Source organism: Musca domestica, unplaced genomic scaffold (genome assembly GCF_030504385.1).
Source record: "Musca domestica strain aabys unplaced genomic scaffold, Musca_domestica.polishedcontigs.V.1.1 38, whole genome shotgun sequence".
Taxonomy (NCBI): Eukaryota; Metazoa; Arthropoda; class Insecta; order Diptera; family Muscidae; genus Musca; species Musca domestica.
The window spans coordinates 3248790-3275979 of record NW_026712324.1 but is presented as its reverse complement, the minus strand read 5'-3'; the positions used below and the strand labels follow the sequence as shown (position 1 = coordinate 3275979).

The 27190-nt window shown below is 36.9% G+C and overlaps 1 protein-coding gene across 2 annotated transcripts in view; it reads left to right on the top strand.

Annotated features, from left to right (window-relative positions):
- Positions 1-25512, top strand: part of LOC101891526 (uncharacterized) — a 217739-nt gene extending 192227 nt beyond the window's left edge. For both annotated transcript variants that reach the window (XM_059126368.1, XM_059126369.1), the window contains exons 6-8: positions 4816-4950; positions 24473-24694; positions 24820-25512. In XM_059126368.1, coding sequence (XP_058982351.1) covers positions 4816-4950; positions 24473-24694; positions 24820-24875 — 413 coding nt within the window. In that variant the 3' untranslated portion in view covers positions 24876-25512. The remainder of the gene's footprint in view (positions 1-4815; positions 4951-24472; positions 24695-24819) is intronic.
- The last annotated feature ends 1678 nt before the right edge of the window (positions 25513-27190 follow it).

The following is a 27190-nucleotide window of genomic DNA, read 5'->3' as shown; positions in this document are numbered from 1 at the left end:
AGGAACATTACAAACATTTCACACAAAAAAAAATCCGAACATTGAAGACAAAGAAGAAAGGGAAAGGATGGGCGGAAAAAAAGAAAGAAAACAAAACTGACGATGAAAATAATGGGTAAACTTAATTACAATTTTTTTTTTTTCTCGTCGTACTCATTTTTATAAGAGTTTGTTTTAAACACAATTAAATGGAACTTGGAAACGGCTGGCATAGGGATGGAAGGGCGGAGGGAAGGCAAAATGAGGCACCGACAAGCAAATACAATTGAGAAAATAGAAAAAAAAATCAAGGAGACAACAGTAGAAAACAATGGAGACGAAGAAGAAGTAGAGAAGCGATTCTTTTTATGCGCCATGAAGATAAAATGAATTTCAAGAGGTGCAAGAAATGGAACACCACTTCTTTTCTTCGGCATCATTATCAGGTTTTTTTTTTCTCGTCGCTCTGTAAAATGAGTGGGAGTGGTTGTCGAAATATGGAACGGCTTGTGGTGTCTTGGTGTTGTCACTTCGACAATAATGACAATATTGTCATCTTCGACAGTTGTTCTTACGTGTCGGTGGGTATGTGTGATGGGTTTGGTGGAAATTGATGTTCGTGGCGATATTACAGCCATCAACATTTTGGAATTATTCTTTGAGGCGCCTAGCATTATCTGACTTAGGTCAAGTGATGCATCCTGCTCTAAATAATGAAGGGGAGGAAGTTGTGCTCGGAGTTTTTTTGCTAGATATAAAAAATTGAGTGAATAGAAAACATATATAAAAATAGGTTACAGGTTGGGAACTTAGTAGTTTTGGAACTGTGGCTTCCAATATTTGAAAATTTTTGCAATTAGCCCAAATTTAAAATTACAGCGAATTTAGTTTGAATGGAACTATACTTAAAAAAAAAAGTGAACCAATATGGAATACTTCTTGAGAACTGCTACCCAAAAGGAGACCAAACATTAAATTACAGCTGATTTGGTTGGAAATCGGGACCAAAACCATCAAAATTCCGAAAATCCGAAGCTATAAACCAGCAAGTGGATGCTACTTCGTCGGCGAAAAAGTCCACAATGAAATCTTAGATTCGTTCCAACACTTCGTTTTAGGCTTTTTTAGTACTCAAAATACACAATATGTTCAGTTTGACAAAATTTTTCTACCCTCAGCCTTATGGCTAGAGAGGGTATATACCTTTTGATATGGCCAAGAACCTAAGTCCCTTTGGACCCATTTCAGGGCATTTAGAGTCGATCTGGCGATGTTCATCTGACTGTCTGGCTGGTTGGTTCGCACGATAGCTTTCGAATGAAAAAACGGATTAGGTTCAAACATGGTATATCGTAATATGAGGTCGACTTCGGAGATGGACAATATCGATCCACTTCTTCTGGTACATCCCCCCGAAAAGTCGAAATTTTCAAAAAAAAAAAAAATACTGCACAAAAAGAATAATCCGATTTTGCTACCACTTTACGCATCCCAAAATTGGAATCAGTGCTAGGTCAGGTGCGAAAATAGACAATATCGGTTCACTCTTCCTGGTACCGCCCCCACAAATGATCAAAATTTTGAATAATTATAACTTTTATAAAATGTGATGTAAGAGTTCCATTGTCTTCTATTTACGCATATAAAAATATTTTTATCAACCCAAGGTCTGGCGTAAAGATGGAATATATTGGTCCATTCCTTCTGGTACCACGCCCACAAAAGGTCGAAATTTGGAATATCCATGAAGCTCATAAAACGTAAAATTAGCATCCAATTCCATTCAGACTGGCCACATCGCATTATCAAGATCTATTATAAAGATGGTAGAGATCGGAGCATTCCTTCTGGTACCTCCCCCACAAAGGCTCAAAGTTTTGAATAACCAAAACTATTAAAAAATTCGAAATAAGCACCCGGTTCTCTTCATATTGCACACATTCCATTATTTCTACTAACACAAGATCTGATGTGAAGATGGGATATATCGGTCCACTCATTAACCCAAGAGCTGGTGTGAAGATGGGAAATATCACTCTACTCCTTCTAGTACCTCCCCCACAAAGGGTTAAAATTTTGTATATCCATGAAGCTCATGAAACGCTAAGTTAATATTCGATTCCATTCAGACTTGGCACATCTCAATATTTCTATCAACAAAAGATCTATTATAAAAGGGGTAGAGATCGGAGCATTCCTTCTGGTACCTCCCTCACAAAAGGGTCAAAATTGTGAATAACCAAAACGATTATAAAATCCGAAATAAGCATTCGGTTCTCTTCATATTTCACACATCCCATTACTTTTACTAACACAAGATCTTCTGTGAAGATGGGATATATAACCCAGCTGGTACCTCCACAAAGGCCGAGAACGAAATCAGTAAAACCATTTTACAATGGACCCACATCCAATTTTTCTATCCAAAAGTATTAAAAGATCTTCATTTGTAAACCCTGGATACTAACATTGACCTCAATATCAAATTTCAGGATTTCAGCTTTAGTACTTTTCGTATAATTTTAAAAAAGCATCTCCATATCTCAATACCAAATACCACAAGAGACCTCAGTATCAGTTTTAAAGATTCTAGAATTATCCCTTCACCAAATACCAAATTTAGTACCATTTAGCACTTTATAGGACACATTTCCAAACCGCCGTCAAACTCAAACACTCAGTAATCTAAATATCAAAGTTCAGAATTTAATCTCTATCCCTTCACCCTCTACCAAATTGTACCAAACGTAGTACTATTTGGTGCCTTTCGTTCACTTGTTGTACACATTTCCAAAACCACCACTTTATCAAAAACCCTACGACCAACAGGGACCCGAGTGGAATATTTCAAAATTACAACTTTATCCGTTTACCTAAAGCCAAACTATTCTAAATTTAATACAATTCGCACACTTAGTACACATTTTGCAAAACCACATTCATATCTCAAATTTACTTTCCAACCTTGATTCTCATACCAAGTTTTTCAAGTTTTTAGTTTCGTCAAGTATTAAATTGTACCATTTTAAAAATTTAGTACCATTATTTGGACTTCATTTAGAGAAGTTCGCACACTTGGAACACATTTCCAAAACCAACTTCATATCTCAAACTTTCCCCACAACCTTTATTCTCAAGTTTTTAGCTCTATCCGTTCCATAATACAATCGTCGTAATCACAAAGTTCGAATTTCCAAAAGTCCTTTGGTACATGTATCCTGCACTCCATCAGTGACTTTCATTCCAAATTTCATTTCAATTCTAGCTCATCCCTTTGTCCAATACAAATATTTAATTATACCCTCAGCCATATGGCTACAGAGGGTATATATCATTTGATACGGTCAAAACGTGCCTAGTCGAAATAATGGTTTTGGACCCTAGGCCTTTTTGGACCAAATCCGTTTCAGAACATTTGGAGTCGATCTACCGATGCCCGTCCGTCTGTCTATCTGGCTGGTGCGCACGATAACTCTCGAAGGGTGTATCCCATTTGATCCAAACTTGGTACATAGTAATATTTTTGTCAAACTTAATTCGAGTTCGGAGATGGGCAATATCGGTCCACTCCTTCTGGTACCTCCCACACAAAATGTCAAAAATGTTCAAAGAAAATAATTTATTGCCCAGAAAGAGAAAGGATAATCCGATTTTGCTCGAACTTTGCGAATCGTTATATTTTCATCAGTACTAGTTTAGGTGCGAAAATGGACAATATCGGTCCACTCCATCAAGTACCTCCCCCACAAAGGGTCAAAATTTTGAATAATTACAATTCTTATAAAATGTGATATAAGAGTCCGATTGTCTTCAAATTTCAGAAATCCCAATAATTTTATTAGCCCAAGGTCTGGTGTTAAGAGGGAATACATCGGCCCACTCCTTTTGGAGGAAATTTTCAAAAAAAAAATATATATATAATATATTTTTTGCACAGAAAGAGAAACGGTTACCCGATTTTGCTCTAACTTTGCAAATCCTCTTATAAAATTTGATGAAAGGATCCGAACGTCACACATTCTAATATTTTTATGAACCTAAGATCTGCTGTTAACATGGAATGTATCGGTCCACTCCTTCTGTTACCTCCCCCACAAAGTGTCGAAATTTTGAATATCCATGAAGCTCATAAAACGCCACATTAAGATCCGATTCCATTTAGACTTGGCACATCTCAATATTTCTATCAACACAAGATCTGTTATAAAGGTGGTATAGATCGAACCATTTCTTCTGGTACCTCCCCCATACTTAGGGTTTAAGATTTTGAAAAACAAAACGCTCAAATAAAGCGAAATAAGCATCCAAATCTCTTCAAATTGCACACATAAAAATATTTTTGCTTACTTTCTTGTAATTTAGCCCATACCAGGAACGTTGGAATGTTTATATCATATTTTTGGGTCTGATACAAAATGGACAATATTGGCCCATTCCTTCGGAACCGGCTCCATAGAGGGTCAAACGTTTGAATAATTTTAACACTAGTCAAATATATTTCGATTATTTAATCGAACATAGGCTGAGGGTATATATCTGTCGGCAATACCGACTGATACTTTTTAAATTGTTTTTAGTACATTCTAGAAGTTTTCGTACACTTTTGGTACGAATATCCAAAAACCCAGCATTATCTGAAGTCTACGCACGCCAGACTCCCTAAATTTCCGAAATTCAAAATTCTACCTCTAGTCGTTTCATCTGGGCGTTGATTCTCAATCAGTCAGCACAATTCAAATAATAACAATAAAATTTAAATCAATTCTTTAAACCATTATTATTACATTATTACTACTTTACCCTTTCCCCCCATCTCCCTTCTTTTACCTCTTGCAGCCAGCTGCCGTTATGCCAAGAGCGATTGGAGCGAATGTGATGCCAAGACTAATACCCGCTCCCGTACTTTGAATTTGAAGAAGGGAGATGCCAGCTGTCAACCCGTTCGGACAATGGAAAAGAAATGCAAAAAATGTAAGTAGAAAAGAAAACGACAAGAGAAGACAAAGCTAAGGGTAAACGAATGACTGGAAAGTTTTGAATGAATGAATGAACGAGAAACAGTAAAAAAATGTAACTTCCGAAAAACTTCTACTTCAACTTAAACAGCAACTGTTAACAATGTTAACCAAGTAAAGAAAAAGTTCCAAGTTTTAAACTCAAATAACAATCGAAACCATAACTCAGGGCATGAGCAAATAATCAAAAACGAGAAAATAATAAAAAAAACATATGAAAACGTTATGACCCCGAGGGCATGACATTTGGTACTCTACAACAAGAGTTAAATCGTTTCATTGCGTTGAAGACCTTCCAATTAATAAATAAATGTAATGGGTATACCTAAGAAGATTTTCGCAAAGTCTATAATCAAATTTTTCCAAGTCTGAATATCGACTTTTATCTGTGATGAAAATTGCAAAGGGACCTTTCAGAATGGATTTTCGATTTTTACACACAGAAGACTCTATCGATCTTCCTAAAGAAGTCCTTCTGTATGTCTATTATCCATAGAAGACCTGCTATTGGTATTTCCTTTATAGAAGACTTCCATAAGTCTTCTATCTTGAGAAACCATCCTACTGGTCTCAATGGAAGATACTCTTAATTTCCTTCATGTGAGTGAGATGAAAAAACTGCAACCAACTTCAGACTGCTGTCACTTCTAAGCCACACGTCCGACAGCTGTTAAAATTATTCCAGTGACAGCTCATTATATTGTTTACAAGCGTACAAAAGCATTTTGGTGAGAATTTTCCAGAAAAAAGATTATTCGTGACGGAATTCAAGCGTGATAGTGTGATTTCTTCATATTTGGCTGGAAAACCACAAGTGGCTATCGTTAGAGCACTCCAGCATTTAAATGCGAATAAATCTTTTGTGTCTCAAACCATCGCTCGTGACCGTGATACTGGTAGCGTACTCCAACGTGAAAGAAGTGGACGGAAGAAAACAGCAACATCAGCAGAATGGTTCGAAAAGTAAAGAAACGACTTGGTCGACACTCGCTTCGCAATGGCCGAAAAATGGCTCTTGAGCTTAAAAAATATCACAATATTCCATTCGGCAAATATTGAAAAATGAGCTCGTGGCAAAGCCATTGAAATTCCAAAAAGTGCAAGAAATTACACCGCAACAGAAAGAAAATAGACTCAAAAGAGCTAAAGAGTTGCTTCGCTTGTCCGAAAGTGGTAAACTGCCGAGTTTGGTTTTTTCCGATGAGAAAACATTCGTTATCCAGCAGTTTGTAAACAAACAAAACGATCGTGTTTACTTGCCTAATAGGTCAGTTGAAAGTGTGCACCTTCGGTTGGACACCAGAACTCAAGCGCCGGCCATGGTGATGGTGTGGGCTGCCATAACAGCCGATGGTCGCTCTCCGCTCGCATTAATCGATTGTGGCATTAAAATAAATGCCGAATATTATCACGAAAACATTCTGGAGGGTGTATTAAAGCCTTGGGCAAGCAAACATTTTGGCCGCAGACCTTGGACTTTCCAACAGGACTCAGCACCGTCGCACTTAGCAAGCGCCACCCAAGAATGGTTACAAACTGAGGTTCCTCGCTTCATTTCCACCGCACAAAAGCCAAAAATCAAGCGCCGGCGAGGGAGATGGTGTGGGCCGCCATAACAGCCGATGGTCGCTCTCCGCTCGTATTAATCGACCGTGGCATCAGAATATATGCCGAATATTATCGCAAAAATATTCTGGAGGGTGTATCTAAAAGCCTTGGGCAAGCAAACATTTTGGCCGCAGCACTCGCCACCCAAGAATGGTTACAAAATGAGGTTCCTCGCTTCATTTCCAGCGCACAATGGCCAACAAAATCTCCGGATACCAATCCGTTAGACTATTGTGTCTGGAGTATTTTGGAAAGCAAGGTTTGGCCGCTTCGCCGGGCCAAAATACCGCAGAGCAACATTCGGACAGCGTGTGACGGTTTCATTGACCGTATAAAGGCCATAAATTCAAACAAATCTGAACTTATTCTAAAATTTGATACTATTTCCGACATTTTTATACCCTCCACCATACTATGGAGGGTATATTAACTTTGTCATTCCGTTTGTAACTCCTCGAAATACTCATGTCAGACCCAACAAAGTATATATTCTTGATCAGCGTAAAATTCTAAGTCGATTTAGCCATGTCCGTCTGTCTGCCTGTCTGTCTGTCTGTCCGTCTGTCTGTTGTAATAACGCTATCTTTCGAACGAATTGAGATAGAAGGCTAAAATTTTGCACACATGTTTATTTTTCCAGTAGGCAAGTTAAGTTCGTAAATGGGCCATGTAGGTCCACGTTTTCATATAGCCCCCATATAACGGTACCTCCCGATATTCGGTATTTTGATGATTTTAGCGACACTATTCACCGGAATTGTTTCAAATTTGGTATTTGAAGTTCCAAATGGATACTACAGCTTAAGACAGAAAATTATCTGGGCAGGTCCAGGTCTTCGCAGAGCCCCCATATAACGGTACCTCCTCATATTCGGTATTTTGATGATTTTAGCGCAATTATTCACCGGAATTGTTTCAAATTACATATTTAGAGTTCGTAATGGGAACTACAGTCTGTGACAGAAAAATGTCTATGCAGGTCCAGGTCTTCGTATAGGCCCCATATATCAGTACCTCCCTATATTCGGTATTTTGACGAGTTTAGGTACAATACCCACCGAAATTGTTTGAGATATCGTATTTGACGTTAGTAATGGATGCAAGAGCCTGTGTCTATGCTGGTCCAGGTCTTCGCACAGCTCCGATATAATGGTACCTCCCTATATACGATATTCTGATGATTTTAGCTATATTATTAACTGTTTATTTCAAGTTTGGAATTTGAATATGGTAATGGCTAATGGTAAACAATGCCTATGTAGGTCCACGTCGTATAGTGGATTTTATTTTTTTTTTTAATTTCTAAATTCGTTCCAAATGATGGAGGATATTCAAAGTTTGGCCCGGCCGAACTTACTTCTTTTTAACTTGTTTGCTTTCATTCAATAAATTAAAAAAAAATGTAAAAATTATGCCGTTTGACTCTGTTGCAGTTTTTTTACCTCACCCTGTACATAGAAAGACCAAACCTAAAGATTCTTCCTTTACCTAATACAAGGTGTACAAAGAAACTTCAATGTTAGCTCATTTAAAACTACAAACTCGCATCATTTGTCCTGAGTTATTCATCACTGTCAGCAGAGAGTGTTGATAGGCTATGGGAGTGAGATGACAAAAACCATGATGATTATAATAACGACAATGCTTAAAAAGGTGAGGGTGATAGTTTACATTATCCCCCCCCCGTCCAAAACAAATCATAATATATTTCCCCCTACCCAAATTTCATTCTCGTGTGACGTTCATTTGGCCAGCATTTATCCTTTTTTTTCATTCTTGTAAAAGTAGACAAAAAAGGAAAAGGAGATTTAATTATTTCCTCTGGGTGATGAGCAAACCGGAAACAATGAAGTAAACGGAACCTGTGCAACCTAACCTTTCCCTTCCTTCAGTATTCCCGAAAAAAAAATAAAACTTCAAAGTAGAATCAGAACAAGAGATATGCATTAGTTTCCAACTCTCCTTTCGGTCTTTATATGGTTTTACATTGTCCATTTTTTGGTGATATTTGTGGTTTCATATTTCACATGACTTGCATTCGTTCAGTCCATCATCTTTCTCAGCTAGTCGTATATATTTTTGTCAGTTATTTCTTTACAAACATGTCCAATGAGATGACAGTTATCTTGTCATCGTTAATAAGTCTGGAAAATAGATGATGTTTCGAAAGGAGAACGGAATATTAATGATGTACATATTTACATATACATTGATACATAATAATATGTACCCTGATGTCAAACAGACAGACGGACATCGCTACATCGACTTTGAATAATATTTGAAGATGTTTTAAACAAAATGACGGATATAAAAATTGAGTTTTTCTTTGAATAATGCCAATAATGCCACGCATTGAAAAATCCTTCTCTAGGTTTTCTACGTATAGAGGATCTCCTCAAGGACATTCATTTCATTGAAGGTATTTTATGTACAGAAGATTACAGGAAATGTTGCTATGCCATGTTGGGAGACCTTCTCCTATGTGTACAGAAAACATACGAAGACTTCTGGCTCAAGAAATCCTATAAAACATTTCCTGTAGTCTTCTGTACATAAAATACCTTCAAAGGACCAAACCTTTTATAGGATTTCTTGAGCCAGAAGTCTTCGTATGTGTTCTCTGTACACATAGGAGAAGGTCTCCCGCACATATCAACATTTCCTTTAGTCTTCTGCAAACAAAAGACCTTCAAAGGACCTTCTATGTATAAGATCTTCTAAAGTTATTGTCTAATAGATCCGTAACGCTCTCACTTCCTAGGCCTCTCCATCTACCTGTATGTGATACCATTCAGATTTCAGCGAAGGGCAACACCGAGACAGCTTTGTCAAATCTGTCAGATTGGTCCAAGAAATGCAGTGCACCTAACAGGACACAATCAATTCTTTCTCCATAAGCCCTATTACAGTTAATAATAATAATAACTAATAATAATAATAATAACTAATAGATCCCTAACGCTCCAACTTCCTAAGCCTCACCATCTACTTGGATATGATACCAAACCAGACGAGAGCGTAAGCAACAATAAATCGTGTTATCTACAGGGTGAGATAAAAAAACTGCAACGAAGACAAATGCCATACTTTTTAGATTCATTTTTAAATTTTATTGAATGAAAGCAAAAATGTCGGAAATAGCATCAAATTTAAGAATAAGTTCAGATTTTTTCGAATTGATCACCTTTGGCACGAATTATGGCCTTCAAACGGCCAATGAAACCGTCACACGCTTCCCGAATGTTACTCTGCGGTATTTTGGCCCACTCCCGGCGAAGCGCTTGCTTGAGTTGATCGACACTTTGGTATTTTTTAGTGCCTACCTTGCTTTCCAAAATACTCCAGACACAATAGGCCAACGGATTGGTATCCGGAGATTTTGGTGGCCATAGTGCGCTGGAAATGAAGCGAGGAATCTTATTTTGTAACCATTTTTGAGTGGCGCGTGCTGAGTGCCATGGTGCTGAGTCCTATTGGAATGTCCAAGGTTTGCGGCCAAAATGTTTGCGTACCCAAGGCTTTAATACACCCTCCAGAATATTTTCGCGATAATATTCGGCATTTATTCTGACGCCACTGTCGATTATTTGGTTGTTTACAAACTGCTGGACAACGAATGTTTTTTCATCGGAGAAGTTCACTACTTTCGGCAAAGCGAAGCAACTCTTTAGCTCTTTTGAGTCTATTTTCTGTCCGTTGCGGTGTAAGTTCTTGCACTTTTTGGAATTTCAATGGCTTTACCCCGGGCCCTTTTTTATCATTTGCCGAATGGAAGATTGCGATATGTTCAGCTCATGAGTCATTTATCGGCCAGTGCGACGCGGGTTTCGATCAAGTCGTTTCTTTACTTTTCGAACCATTTCTCTTGATGCAGCTGTTTTCTTCCGTCCACTTCCTTGACTTCGGGCTACGCTACTAGCATTACGGTTACGAGCGATGGTACGAGACACAAAAGATTTATTCACATTTAAATGCTGGAGTGCTCTAACGATAGCCACTTGTGGTTTTCCAGCCAAATATGAAGAAGTCACACTATCACGCTTGAATTCTACCACGAATAAGTTTTTTTTTCTGGAAAATTCTCACCAAAATGCTTTCGTACTCTTGTAAACAATATAATGAGCTGTCTCTGGATTAATTTTAACAGCTGTCGGACGAGTGGCTTAGAAATGACAGCAGTCTGAAGTTGGTTGTAGTTTTTTCATCTCACCCTTAATTGATGTAATCTTTTCAGCTCTGACCAGAATACAATGTAAAGAAAGCATTTTTTATACCCTCAGCCTTATGACTACATACCCTCTGTTGTATCATTTGATACGGCCAAACAGTGCCTCATCGAAATAATGGTTTTAGACCCAAGGTCTCTTTGGACCAAATCCGTTTCAGGATATTTGGAGTCTATCTATCTGTCCATCTGTCTGGCTGGCTGATGCGCACTAAAACCCTCGAAGGGAGTATCCAATTTGGTACAAACTTGATACATATTTATATCATTATCAAACTAAGATCGAGTTCGGAGATGGGCAATATCGGTCCACTCCTTCTAGTGGATCCTCCACAAAAAAGTAGAATTTTGCAAAGAAAATATTTAACTGCACAGAAAGAGAAAGAATAATACGATTTTGCTCCAACTTTTCAAATCCTAACATTGGCATCAGTGCTTGGTCAAGTGCGAAAATTTACAATATCGGTTAATTCCATCAAGTCCTCCCCCACAAAGGCTCAACATATAATAAATAAATAAAATATGATTGTCTTCAAATCACACACATCACAATATTTTTAGTAACACAAGTTCTGATGTGAAGATGGAATATATCGGCCCACTCCTTCTTGTACCTCCCCCACAAAGAGTTACCATTTTGAATATCCATGAAGCTCATAAAACGCCGAATTAATATCCGATTCCATTTAAACTTGGCATATGTCAGTATTTCTATCAAAACAAAATCTGTAATAAATATGGTAAAGATCGGACTATTTCTTTCAGGTACGTTACAAAGGATCAAAGTATTGAATAACTAAAACGATTATAAAATCCGAATAATTATCTGATTCTCTTCATATTTCACACATCCCATTATTTCTACTAACACAAGGTCTGCTGTTAAGATGGGATATAACAGGCCACTCCTTCTGGTATCTCCCCAATAACGGGTCAAAATTGTGAATATCCATGAAGCTCATAAAACGCAAAATTAACATCCGATTCCATTCAGACTTTGTACATCTCAAAATGTCCATCGACACAAGATCTGCTATAAAGATGATAGAGATCGGACCATTCCTTCTAGTAGCCCCCCGCACCCACAAAAAATTAAAATTTAAAAAAAAATATTTTACTGGAAAGAAATTGAAGGGATACTCCGATTTTTCTTTAACTTAACTTATCTTTACAAATCTTAATTTTTGCATCTGCGCTAGGTCAGGTACGAAAATGAACAATATCGGCCCACTCCTTCTAGTACTTCCTCAACAAAGGGTCAAAATTTTGAATATCCATGAAGCTCATAAAACGCGGAATTAACATCCAATTCCATTCAGACTTGGTACATCTCAACATTTCTATCAACGCAAGATCAATTATAAAGATGGTAGAGATCCGACCATTCCTTCTGGTACCTCCCACAAAAAGGATCAAAGTTCTGAATAACTAAAGCGATTATACAATACGAAATAAGCAGCGGGTTCTCTTCATATTTCACACATCCCATTTTTTCTACTAACACAAGGTCTGCTGTTAAGATGGGATATATCGGCCCACTCCCTGTGGTACCTCTCCGACAAATGTTCATAAAATGCGAAATTAACATCCGCTTCCATTCAGACTTGGCACATCTCAGTATTTCTATCAACACAAGTTCCGTTATAAAATGCGCAGAGATCGGACCATTTCTTCTGGTACCTATCCCACAAAGGATCAAAGTTTTGAATAACTAAAATGTTTATAAAATCCGAAATAATTATCCGATTCTCTTCATATTTCACACATCCAATTATTTCTACTAATACAAGATCTGCTGTGAAGATGGAATATATCGGTCCACTCCCTCTGGTACCTCTCCCACAAAGGTTAATAAAATGCGATTCCATTCAGACTTGGCACATCTTACTGTTTCTATCAACACAAGATCTTTTATAAAGATGGTAGAGATCGGACCATTCCTTCCGGTACCTCCCCCACATAGGGTTCAAAAGTTTGAAAAACAAAACGCTTAAATCTCACACATACACATATTTTTGCTAACACAAGATCTGTTGTGAAGATAATATATATCTGCGAAATCCTTCTGGTACCTCACCCACAAAGGGTCATAATTTTCAATACTTTCATCTGTCATAAGTTGCGAAACAAATCAGTTACCCAAATATTTCTCTCAACTAGAAGCTTGAGATGAATATGGAATTTATGGTTTCGCATAAAATTGGATATAAATGTTCGATTTTCTAGTAATCGTTCGAACGAATTGAGATAGAAGGCTAAAATTTTGTACAAGTGTTTATTTTTCTAGTAGGCAGGTTAAGTTCGTAAATGGGCCATGTAGGCCCACGTTTTCATATAGCCCCCATATATAAGTACCTCCCGATACTCGGTATTTTGATGATTTTAGCGACATTATTCACCGGAATTGTTTCAAATTTGGTATTTGAGATTCGTAATGGATACTACAGCCTATGACTGAAAATTGTCTGTGCAGGTCCACGTCCTCTTATAGCCCCCACATAACGGTACCTCCCGATACTCGGTATTTTGATGATTTTAGCGACATTATTCACCGGAATTGTTTCAAATTTGCTATTTGAGATTCGTAATGGATACTACAGCCTATGACAGAAAATTGTCTGTGCAGTTCCACGTCCTCTTATAGCCCCCGCATAACGGTACCTCCCGATATTCGGTATTTTGATGATTTTAGCGACATTATTCACCGGAATTGTTTCAAATTTGGTATTTGAGATTTGTAATGGATACTACAGCCTATGACAGAAAATTGTCTGTGCAGGTCCACGTCCTCTTATAGCCCCCTTATAACGGTACCTCCCGATATTCGGTATTTTGATTTTATCGACATTATAACCAATTTTTTTTAGTTTCGCATTTGAATATTGTAATGGCTTATGACAAATATTACCTACTTCATAGAGGGTCAGTCGTTTGAATAATCATAACAGAAGTCGAAATATATTTAAATAGACGATCGGTGGCTTGGTGTATATACCTGTCGGCGAAACCGACTGATACTTTTTATTCATAAATGTTTTCAAAGTGTTAAAAGCCTTTACTTTGACATACATATGGATCCTACTAAAGCAGAAAAAATGTTACTTGGCCATGACGAAAATACATTTATAGTCTCAAAGAAAAAAACTACACAACCTAACTGCGACAATTTATGCACTAATTACGATAGAAATTGATAAACGCTTCATAATTAGGAGACCATTATTTTTTTTCAAATCACAGCAAGCGTTGAAATGTTGCAAAGCAATTAACTACTGCACACCCTTACACTTGATGAATTTCACTTTTTGTATCTGAATGTGTGTGTGTGTGTGTGTGTGACACATAAACGAAAAACATGTTAAATTATGGCGATCGGTTTAGCACTACCCCAACAAGATTTCTAGCAAACCCCCACCTCCTTTCGTCATTCAGTTATGTGGGCTTATAACGAGGATGATGATGCTGCTATGTCCCACTAAAAGTGAAAAGGGTTATATCTTTTGTTTCTGGAAAACACAAAAAAACAAACAACTATGACAACGGCAATTCTGTGGTTTTTGTGGTCCACAAAAAGGTGTTCTCGCTTTGAAATATCCACATCTCACTGTTTGAACTCTTTTTTTTTTTCATTTTTTTTAATGAGAAAAATTGTATATTAACATTGCAGATGATGTGGTTGGTGGTGGTGGTGGTGGTTGGTTAGTCTTTTTTAGTTCCAATTTATGTGCTCTGTTTTCACCTTCCTTTCGTTCCAATTCCACTGGAATACCCAACCGCTTTTAATGGCAACACTAGCATACCGCATAGAGGAAATGCGCCAGAGTTGACTTTACGTTGTTGGATGAAATTTCATCCTATCCGGATGCTAACTAAGTTATGATGGGTTTCATTGTTAATATGCGCTGTGGGAGACGCTGGTGCTGTTTTTTGAACAGTGGGGCAGCAAAAGAGGCGGGCGGTTGTAAAGTTGTTTTTGGCCTTAACTTCGAATTAAAACAAGGTAAAAAGATATTAAACAAGGTAAAAGATATTATTTAAATATATATTTTTACTTGTGTTAAGATTATAAAAATTGTTAACCCTCCATGGAGTAGGTTCTGAAGGAATGGACCAATATTGTCCATTTCGCATCGATCCTAAATAAATATGGCATAAATATTGCGACGTTCCAGGTATGGACTATATTGGTTACTTCCTTCACTTTATAGGAGATATGTGATAATTTTTAGAAAACTGTCAAAATGTGCGTGAGGTAACAAATATAGTCGACCGAAGTATTCCATCTTTATACTTCATCTAATGCAGAATAAAAATGGTATGGGTAAAATTACAAGAAATTGGAACAAATAATAGCTACAAACCCTGAAATGTTAAAATTAATTGAATAATTCATGCCTCAAAAAATGATCACAAATAATAGCTAAAAACCCTGAAATGTTAATATTTAAGGAGTTATGGCCATTTTAAAATATTGAATAATTCACTCTTTAAAAAGTGATCACAAATAATAGCTAAAAATCCCGAAATGTTAATATTTAAGGAGTTGTGGCCATTTTAAAATATTGAATAATTCATGCCTCAAAAAGTGATCTCAAATAATAGCTAAAAACCCCGAAATGTTAATATTTAAGGAGTTATGGTAATTTTAAAATATTGAATAATTCACTAATGTTAACATTTAAGGAGTTATGGCCATTTTAAAATATTGAATAACTCATTTTATTATTATATCCAATTTTAGGCGAAATCATAAAATCCGATAAATCCCATGTTTATATCAGATGCCTGTTTGATAGAAATGTTTAGATATAGCAAATTGTAAAGAATCGCTGACTTGTTTCGCAAGTCATGACAGATAAAACTATGGCAGATAAAAACTATGACCCTTTTTGAGTGAGGTACCAGAAGGGGTTCGCAAATATATATCACCTTCACAAAAGAACTTGTGTTAGCAAAATTTTTTTTATGTGTGAAATTTGATCGGAATTGTACATTTATATTGCTCTCTTTGAGCGTTTGTTTTTCAAAATCCTAAACCCTATATGGGGCAGGTAGCAAAAGATATTGTCCCATATCCACCATCTTGTGTTGATATTGAGGTGTGCCAACTCTGAATGGAATCGGTTGTTAGTTTCTTGTTTTATGAGCTTCATGAATATTCCAAATTTCGACCCTTTGTGGGGGGAGGGCACCAGAAAAAGTCGACCAATATATCCTATCTTCACGTGAGACCTTGGGCTAATAAAAATATTGTTTTGTGTGTAATTTATAGAAAAACAGATGCTTACATCGGGTTTTTATATCGTTTTGGTTATTCAAAATTTTAACCCTTTGTGGGGGAGGTCTCTACCATGGTCCGATCTCTACCATATTTATAATAAATCTTGTGTTGATGGAAATATTGAGATGTACAAAGTCTGAATGGAATCGGATGTTAATTTCGAGTTTTGGATATTGTGAAACTTTGTGAGGGAGATACCAAAAGAAGTGGACCGATATATTCCATATTCACACCACACCTTCTGATGTGTGTAATTTGAAGAGAACCGGAGGCTAATTTTGGATTTTATGATCGTTTTGGTTATTGAAAATTTTGACCCTTGGGGGGGGGGGGGGGGGGGGAAGTACCAGAAGGAACGGTCCGATTTCCACCATGTTCACAATAGACATTGTGTTAATGAAAATATTGAGATGTACAAAGTCTGAATGGAATCGGATGTTAGTTTCGCATTTTATCAGCTTCATGGATATTCAAAATGTCGACCCTTTTGTGGGGGTACCGGAAGTAGTGGACCGATATATCCCATCTTCACACCACACCTTGTGTTAATAAATGTCTTGTGATGTGTGTAATTTGAAGGGAACCGGATGCTTATTTCGGATTTTATGATCTTCTTTGTTATTCAAAATTTTGACCCTTTGTGGGGGAGCTACAAGAAGGAATGGTCCGATCCCTACCATTTCTATAACAGATCTTGTGTTGGTAGAAATATTGAGATGTGTCAAGTCTGAATGGAATCGGATGTGAATTCGTGTTTTATGAGTTTCATGAATATTCAAAATTTTGACCCTTTTTCGGGGAGGTACCAGAAGGAGAGGACCGACATATTCCATCTTCACACCAGACCTTGGATTAATAAAAATATTGTGATGTGTGTAGTTTGAAGACAATCGTAAAGCACATTTTACTCATACATCACATTTTATAAGAGTTATAATTATTCCAAATTTTGACCGTTTGTGGGTGAGGTACTTGATGGAGTGGACCGATATTGTCCATTTTCACACACGACCTAGCACTGATGCAAATATTAGGATATTCAAAGTGGGAACACAATCGGATTATTCTTTCTCTTTCTGTGCAGTAAATTATTTTCTTTGAAAATGTTGACATTTTGTGGTGGAAGTACCAGAAGAAGTGGACCGATATTGCCCATCTCCGACCTCGATCTAAATTTGACAATAATATTACGATGTACCAAGATTGGATCAAATCGGATACTCCATTCGAGAGTTATCGTGCACACCAACCAGACTGATAGACCGGCGGACATCGCTAGATCTACTCCAAATGTCCTGAAACGGATTTGGTCCAAAGATACATAGAGTCTAAAACTGTTATTTCTATGAGGCCGTATCAAATGATATATACCATCTCTAGCCATATGGCTGAGGGTATAATTAAATTCGAAAGGCTGTCGAGTACATAGGGCCGCCACTTTGCGATTTGGTTATGTAAAATTTCATGAAAAGGATATACTGGGGTATGGAACTGAATCTCGTTCGAATCCAACTTTTTTCTAATATTTGTACTTATGAGAAAACTTTTCTTAGCAGAAGTTCCTAAGCAATTCTAAGCTAGGATTCTGCTATGAAATTGAAATTTAGCCCAACTTAAATTCGCATGTGCATCATCTTCTGGTCCTTTGTGTTGGCAACATAGATTAACTTGCACAGATAATTGAAACTCCCGAAGACCACTGTAAGCCTTATTAAGCCTCATTATCATGGCGTTGCCTAGCATTTACTGGCACGTTCGGTTTCAGTGAAAATCGTCTAATGGGCGCGAAAAATGGCATCAGACAACAAACAGTGTAATTAAAATATAGTTAAAAGTTAGTGAGCGAGAGAGAGAGAGAGCGAACGCCTGTAAATGGGTGCACTAAAGCGCAAAGACGGGCAGGAGGCAGCCACTGCAGTATTAGTTGCTAGCAATGCGTTTACGATTTTTGTTTGTAGGTTTATTTGTTTTGTTGTTGTTCAGTCGCATGAAAGCAATTAAGGTTCCCGCTTTAGATTCTTTACTCGTGTTGCTCTTCTTTTCTTCTTCTTTTTTTCCACCATCAGCACTGGCGCTGGTATTGTCCTGCTACTGCTGCAAATTGTTCGTTGTAGTGGAATAACGACATATTATGAACAAAAACTATGATAACCATGCAAACACACACACACGTTCATTTGTATGCATGTCAGTGTGTGTGTGTAAGAGAATACATAGTTAAAAATCGAGTGTGCTAAAAATTGAAAGTTTTGTACTTATTTCGCCTTTTTTTGCGGGGTTGCGTGGTTGTTTTTTTTTTTTTCTTCTTCTTCTTTTGTTCTAGCGCTACCAAGCGTAAGGTGTGGTTATACCATAACAGGTACTGAAAAACTCATTAAAAACAAAAATGTTGAATAACAACAATTCCTCTTTTTTTGGATGCTATTCTACTCATTTTGGGAGGTTTTGAAGTGGTAATGAAGAATGTGAATGTTGATTTTTGATATTATTTGGGAAATTAACATGAAAGCAATTGTTAGTTAACAATACACATTTTGATATCAAAAGTGCAAAGGGAATGATCAAGAACTAATTCCGATGCTTGTATGTTTAGTAAATAATAACAATAAAGGTATGTCGTTAATGATGAAGCACAATATCTCCGAAATTACCAACAAGAGCTCTCTATGGGTCCATATAAGAGAGCTAGAGAGGGTATATATAATTTGATAGGCCAATAAATTGAAATAATAAATTGACCCCAGGTATCTTTGGACCAAATCAGTTTCAGGACATTTGAAGTCGATCTAGGGATGTTCATCCGTCCGTCTGTATGGCTGGATGGTGCGCACGATAACTCTCGAAGGGAGTATCCAATTTGGTCCAAACTTCGTACATCGTAATATTATTACCAAACTTCGATCGAGTTCTGAGATGGGCAATATCGGTCCACTCCTTCTGGTGCCTCCCTTACAAAAAATGAAAATTTTAAATTAAATATTTTACTCCTTTTTTTTGCAAATCCTAATATTTGCATCAGGTCAGGTGTGAAAATGGACAATATCGGTCCACCCTCATAGAATTTGATGTAAGAGATCGATTGTTTTCAAATTACACAAATTACAATATTTTTATTAACCCAGAGTCTGGTGTGAAGATGGAATATATCGGTCCACTCCTTCTGGTACCTCCCCCACAAAGGATCAAAATTTTGAATATCCATGAAACTCATAAAGAGCGAAATTAATATCCGATTCCATTCAGACTTGGTACATCTCAATATTTCCATCAACACAAGATCCATTATTTCTACTAACACTAGATCTGATGTGAAGATGGGATATGACTCCTTCTGGTGGAATCATCAATCATCAATTTTTCAAGAATATTGTTAGCCATAAAGACTAATTTTACTTTTTATACCCTCCACCAAAAAAGGTATGGAGGGTATATTAAGTTCGTCATTCCGTTTGTAACTCATCGAAATGATCATTTTAGACCCAACAAAGTATATATATTCTTGATCAGCGTAAAATTCTAAGACGATTTAGCCCTGTCCGTCCGTCTGTCCGTCTGTTGTAATCACGCTACAGTCTAAACGAATTAAGATAGGAAGCTAAAATTTTGCACAGATCTCTCTTTTGTCTGCAGGCAGGTCAAGTTCGAAGATGGGCTATATCGGTCCACGATATCGTATAGCCCCCATGTAACGGTACCCCCCGATATTCGGTATTTTGATGATTTTACCCTCATTTTTCAACGGAATTGTCTGAAAATCCACACAAGGAGTTCCTTGTGGGTACTTTATACCTCGGCAGAGAATTATCTGTATAGGTCCACAATATCGTGTAGCCCCCATATAACGGTACCCCCCGATATTCGGTATTTTGATGATTTTACCCACATTTTTCAACGGAATTGTCTGAAAATCCACACAAGGAGTTCCTTGTGTGTACTTTATACCTCGGCAGAGACTTATTTATATAGGTCCACAATATCGTATAGCCCCCATATAACGGTACCCCCCGATATTCGGTATTTTGAAGATTTTACCCACATTTTTCAACGGAATTGTCTGAAAATCCACACAAGGAGTTCCTTGTGGGTACTTTATACCTCGGCAGAGAATTATCTATATAGGTCCACAATATCGTATAGCCCCCATATAACGGTACCCCCCGATATTTGGTATTTTGATGATTTTACCCACATTTTTCAACGGAATTGTCTGAAAATCCACAAAAGGAGTCCCTTGTGGACATTTTACCTCCTCAAAATGAAGTGTCTTTATAGGTCCACGATATCGTATATCCCCCATATAACTGTAACCTCCGATATTCGGTATTTTGATGATGTTAGCCACGCTTTTCAATGGAATTGTCTTAAAATCAACACAAGTGGTTCCTTGTGAGTACTTCACCCCCTGAGAGAGAATTGTCTATACAGGTCCACGATATCGTATATCCCCCATATAACGGTACCTCCCGATATTCGGTATTTTATGATTTGACCCACATTTTTCATCGGAATTGTCTGAAAATCCACACAAGGAGTTCCTTGTGGATACTTTATACCTCGGCAGAGAATTATCTATATAGATCCACGATATTGTATAGCCCTCATATAACGGTACCCCCGATATTCGGTATTTTGATGTTTTTAGCCATATTTTTCAACGGAATAGTCACAAGGGGTTCTTTGTACACAAGGGGTTCTTTGTGAGCACTTTACCCACCGACAGAGAATTCTCTATATAGGTTAACGATAACGTATAGCTCCCATATAACGGTACCCCGCGATATTCGGTATTTTGATGATTTTAGCCACATTTTCCAATCGTATTGTCTGAAAATCTACACACGGAGTTCCTTGTGAGTACTTTACACGCAGACATAGATTTGTCTTTATAGGTCCACAATATCGTATATCCCCCCATATATCGGCACCTTCCTATATTAGATATTTTAAAGATTTTAAAAGAATTTTTATTGGATTTTATTTTTTTGAAAATTTTCTAATTCGTTCCAAATGGTGGAGGGTATTCAACTGCTTTTTTACTTGTTTTTTAACCGTCAGGCCCAAATATTTTTAATAGCCTACAATTTTTAATAATATTTTTCAAAGACAAAAATGGATATTTAATTTTTTTCATTTAATATAAATGGCTATATCCTTAAATATTTAAATGATTTTTATTTCAAGGACCACCAAGAGTTTAATATTGTCCCAATAATTATCTTTAATTTTTATACCCTACTCCACATAGTGGTAAGGGTATTATGTCTTTATGCATTTGTTTGTAACATGGAGAAGGAAGCGTGACAGACCCATAGTTACTTTTGAGGATCTTCATAGAATCACTTTATAAGTGGATTTATCCATGTCCGTCCATCCGTCCATGTATTCTTGTGAACAAAATGCAGGTCGCATTTATTATCCGATTGAGATGAAATTTGGCAAACAATATTTGTTCGGATCAGATGTAGATATAGCTCCCATATATATTCAAACGATTTCGTATTTATTGTGCGCCAAATGTAAGTCCAAATTACCAGTACAGGGTTGTCACATAGTGACATATCGCTTAATGATATACCGCGTTTGAAGCGTCAATCCAAGCAGATTTTTACCATGAACACGCCACGCGAAATAGTTGAAATTTACATTCAACAGAAGGAGTCAATTGTGAAAACTCAAAGTGCTTTTAAAACATTAAAAATGTGAGAAGTGCGCCTTCTAAGAACACCATTAAGCGTTTATACGAAACATTTTCGTTTATACGAAACATTTTCGACCATTTAAAAGTCGACCAAGGCGATCGGCCGAGAATATCGCTGCCGTACGAGCCAGTGTTGAGAGGTCCCCAAGAACATCCCAAAAACGCCGTTCTCAGCAGTTGGGCATGACTCGGTCCACTTTACAACGGATTATTCGCATTTATTTGCATTTGTTCCCGTACAAAATTCAATTGACGCAAAGAATGTTGCCAGCGGACAAGCCTCGTCGATTGGAATGGGCCCAAAGAGTCATGGGTCCGTCGAATATGGGCAACCCTGTATTGTGGTACATCCCACCGAATTCAGTCTAGATATAATCAAATCAAATTTGGAGAAAATCGGTTTAGATATAGCTATACGTCCCTCACATGCGTACTTTGCACTCCAAAATAGTGATATTTGATCAGATACTGCTCGAAAATACCTCTATCAAATTTTATCGACATCGGTTCATATTGGGATATGGCTCCCACATATGTCTTTATCCGAAATCACCACCTACCATATATATCCTCAACCGATTTCAGGTTAATTGTGCTCCAGATAGACAATATGACCTAAAATTTTTGGCATATCCGACCGAATTCGGTTTGGAAGCAAAAACATTAAATTTGGTGAAAATCGGTTGGTCCGATTTGGTGTTTAAGTACATTCGACAACAATGATATTTGGTACTAGATATCTTATAAAGCTCGGAAATACCTTTGCTAAATTTTATCGAGAACGGCTAAGGTTTGGATATAGCTCCCATATATATCCTTAGTCCGATTTCAGGTATATTGTGCAAATAATGACTAATATCAGCCCAAATGTAGTGAATTTCAGGACGCACGTTTCCATTTTGTGCAACTCAGCTCCGATATATATTTTTATACCCTCCACGTTGGAAAGGAGGGTATATTAACTTTGTCATTCCGATTGTAACATCCTTAAATATTCGTCGTAGACCCCATAAAGTATATATATTCATAATCAGCATAAAATTCTAAGTCGATTTAACGATGTCCGTCTGTCTGTCTGTCTGTCCGTCTGTCCGTCTGTCCGTCTGTCTGTTGAAATCACGATACAGCCCACATTATTTGACGTAGAGCGCTAAAATTTAGCAGAGCAATTTGTATTGTATCTAGGATGGTTGGTATTGAAAATGAGATATATCGGTCCACGTTCTGGTATAGTCCCCATATAACGGTACCTCCCGATATTCGGTATATTGATGACTTATGCCACATTTTTTCACGGATTTGTCTGAAAATTGGTATTTGTAGGTCATAACGGGTCCCTGTACGTATGGCAAAACATTGCATGTATAGGTCCACGTTTTTGTATGGCCCCCATATAAAGGTTCCTCCCGACATTCGGTATTTTGATTATTTTTGCCACATTTTTTCACGGATTTGTCTAAAAATTGGTATTTGTTCGTAATAATGGGTTCCAGCTCCGGTAGCGAAACATTTCATGTATTGGTCCACGATTTGGTATAGCCCCCATATAACGGTACCTCCCGATATTCGGCATTTTAATGGTTTTTGCCACATGTTTGCACTGATTTGTCTAAAAATTGGTATTTGTGGGTCATAATGAATCCAAGTTCGTGTGGCGAAACATTGTATGTATAGGTCCACGTTTTGGTATAGTCCCCATACAACGGTACCACCCAATATTTGGTATTTGGATGACTTTTGACACATTTTTCACGAATTTCTCTGAAAATTGGTAGTTGTAGATCATAATGGGTCCCAGTTCGTGTGGCGAGTCATTGTAATTATATGTCCACGTTTTGGTATAGCCCCCATATAACGATACCTCCCGATATTCCGTATTTTGATAATTTTTGCCACATATTTTCGCGGATTGGTCTAAAAATTGGTATTTGTGGGTCATAATGGGTTCTAGCTTCGTTGGCGAAACATTGCATGTGTAGGTCCACGATTTGGTATAGCCCCCATATAACGATACCTCCCAAAATTCGGCATTTTAATGGTTGTTGTCACATTTCTTCTGACGTTTCCTTTACCCTAAGGTGGAGGGTATTAAAAGTTTGGTCCGGCCGAACTTAATGTTTTTTTACTTGTTTAACATAATCCTTCTCCAAGTGATATCATGCACTCTACAGCAAACTATAACTGCTCTGAAGCCAAATATTGATAGGTGGTATGATCTACTTCAAATAAATTCTCTTGTTACGGGAGCTCTACTAAATATGCATAGTGGTGTAGGGTATCATATAGTCGGCCCCGACCGACTTTTGACTTTTCCTTGATGTTTTTTTTTTTACTTTTTTGATTTTGAACAACATTTGTTTTCAAGAAACTCCACTGGGTATATCATATTCTAGGACCTTCAGGTCCGTCAATTACATTAGATTTTTTTCCTTCTGAAAGAGAATTACCTGCTCCAATTTGAGAATGTCCTATATCAAATAGTTCAATATTTAAAGCCTTTTTTCAAGATTTCTGTTTTGTTTAATAAAAAAATGCATTGATAAAACAACATATTTAACAATATTGCGTTCGCTCTTTCTGCTTATTATTCTGAGAATTACAATTTTTCTTGTTATTATTACACTTTTTCTTTTTTTTTTTGTTTTGTTCATTCTTTATCACAGCTTGCCGTTATGAAAAGGGTGCCTGGTCAGAATGTATTAATGGTCAAATGACGCGCGAGGATAAATTGAAATCAACAGGCGGCAATGAGTCGTCGTCCAGCTGTGAGGCTGTGCGTAGCATCAACAAAAAATGTAATCCCAATAATAATGGTGGCGCCGGCGGCAGTGGCGGCAAACAAGCTAATGGCAGTGGTAAAAAGGAACGCAAAAATAAGGACAAAGGTATGTGGGTAGCCCTGTGGGCATCAGAGGATTTGTGGGCGAAGCGCCACAAATACCCCATATAATAACAATTAGCTCAGGACTTAAATAATTTTTCCTTTTCTCCATTTCTGCATTCATTATAGGTTCCCGGCGCAACCAGGCGGCTCAGCAGCAACAGGCACATCAGCAACAATCATAAATTTCAAAGATTTAACAAAATTTGAGCGGATGAAAATTAAGCCCAGTTATGGTATTTCTTTGCACAAATTTAACGGAGAATTTTCCACAGTACCAATAAGGACAAAAATTAATATCTGCCTGGGTCTTGTAATAAGTTAAGATGTAATGGAACAAATCTTAATTTGTTTTTTTTTTTCATATTTGAAATTAGTTAAAATTACAACCATTTACCGTTTTCATTGGCTTCAAAGAAAAACTTTACCACAATTTCAATTAGTATTAGAAAAGTTACACGAGAACACTGTTAAACAAGGCAAACACTTATTTTCCACTCCTATTCATTTTCTAAGGAGAAATTATAAAAAAAATACCTAATAAAATTTATTAAATTTATTCCAACGTCCACAAAAGTTTGGTGTAATGGTGTTCCACTGTAGATCGTAAAATACATAGGTTATAATCATAAACAAATTATATAAATTTTTTTAAAACACTTGATTTGAAATTTATTTTTTTTTTGTAAGTAGTTATAAGCCAATCGGAAACTGGACAAATCAAGTCCAAGTTTTATTTTACTTATATGAAAACAACAAAAATATATACCTACCTATTTTTATAAAAATTCTCTATAAATAAAGTGGTTTAGTAACTGAGAACATTTTTGGCGTTTTTTTGCTTTTAATCACCTGGTAGGTTATTTCAGATGTTTTTTTCCTTTTTATGTCCAGCCTATACTCCAAGGACCAACAATGACTAACGACCATCAAGACTTAAAAACTGATCTTGACAAAAATAATATTTTCTCAAGGAATATCTAGAGCCATAATCGTATGAGTTTTAAAAATATTCCAAAAAAAACAAGTAAGCAAAGGCTACAGTCGAGCGGGGCCGACCGTTGAATACCCTACAACACTATAATAAACGATACAGTTTATATAGGCGAGATACTCTAAAGAATTCCACAAGATATTGTGGCAAGTAGTAAAAGAAAACCAGGTTTCGTCAGGTTTCGTTCTCTAATTTTCGGTAATAGCAACTTAAACTAATTTGCTCATTTCCAATTTATTGGTAGATGTTGCACGTAAATGGTCTTCCAAGATCTGGAACCAATATTTCCCAAAGACCTATAATCTCTCAGAAGTGGCAAAAGATTAACATTTATTATTGGTTTTTGACTGAAACGCATCTATATGAGATACAGACATTTGACTATATTCTTCAACGAAATCAGCGTTAACGAAATAGTCAGAAGTGCGTCTTCTCTGTATTTGTGAATTCTCCAAAAAGTCACTGGAATGGACATTTTCGTATTTTGTCTACAAAAGTTGGCAAACTATTTCACACATTGAATATTTTTGGATGGTCATCCTAAACTGCTTGGCTTTTGCAATGCGTGAGGATCGGGCGATAATTACGACCTGCTGACAATTTTTCAGTTTTTTTGTCCATTTCAACCCCTAAATATATGGCGATCATCTCCAAAAAGAGTAGGCTTCTATTCTGACCCTCATTTTATCCCCATGCAAAATTTCGTAAGGATCGGTCCATAAATGCGATCTGTATATGATATCCTGATATCTCTACTACTTAGTTTTGTTAGCTGTAGAAATATTACCAAATGTTTAATTCAAAATGAAAATATGCCAAAAATATGACAAAATTGAAAAAATATGAGAAAATTTTACAAAATCAATATTTTCATCTTTCAAGAGATATTTTTATGCGATTTTTTAGACGTTTCTACTTTCCTGCCAAGAGGCCATTCTGAATTAATGAGAACTGTCGAAATCAGTTCAGACGTTCTCGACATATAAGAGATCTTTCAAGCATATCTTCTTTGATAGACATATATATCGCAAATATTTTGCTATATATCCGATTTAATGGATGTTAACATCAATGTAAAGATCCGAAGTAACCTTGTCATGGCTTTGTGATTTCGCCGGGATTTAAAATATTCGCGGTTTAATGAAAAATTTTGAGTTTTTTCAACACAAAAGATATGGTCTATTTTACCCGCTAAATATTATCCGATGACCACCCAAATTGGTAGGCTTCTTCCCTGCCCTAAACTCTAGCCACATGCGAAATTTCGTCGATTGGTCTATAATTGCGAAATCAGCGTTAACGAAATAGTCAGAAGTGCGTCTTCTCTGTATTTGTGAATTCTCCAAAAAGTCACTGGAATGGACATTTTCGTATTTTGTCTACAAAAGTTGGCAAACTATTTCACACATTGAATATTTTTGGATGGTCATCCTAAACTGCTTGGCTTTTGCAATGCGTGAGGATCGGGCGATAATTACGACCTGCTGACAATTTTTCAGTTTTTTT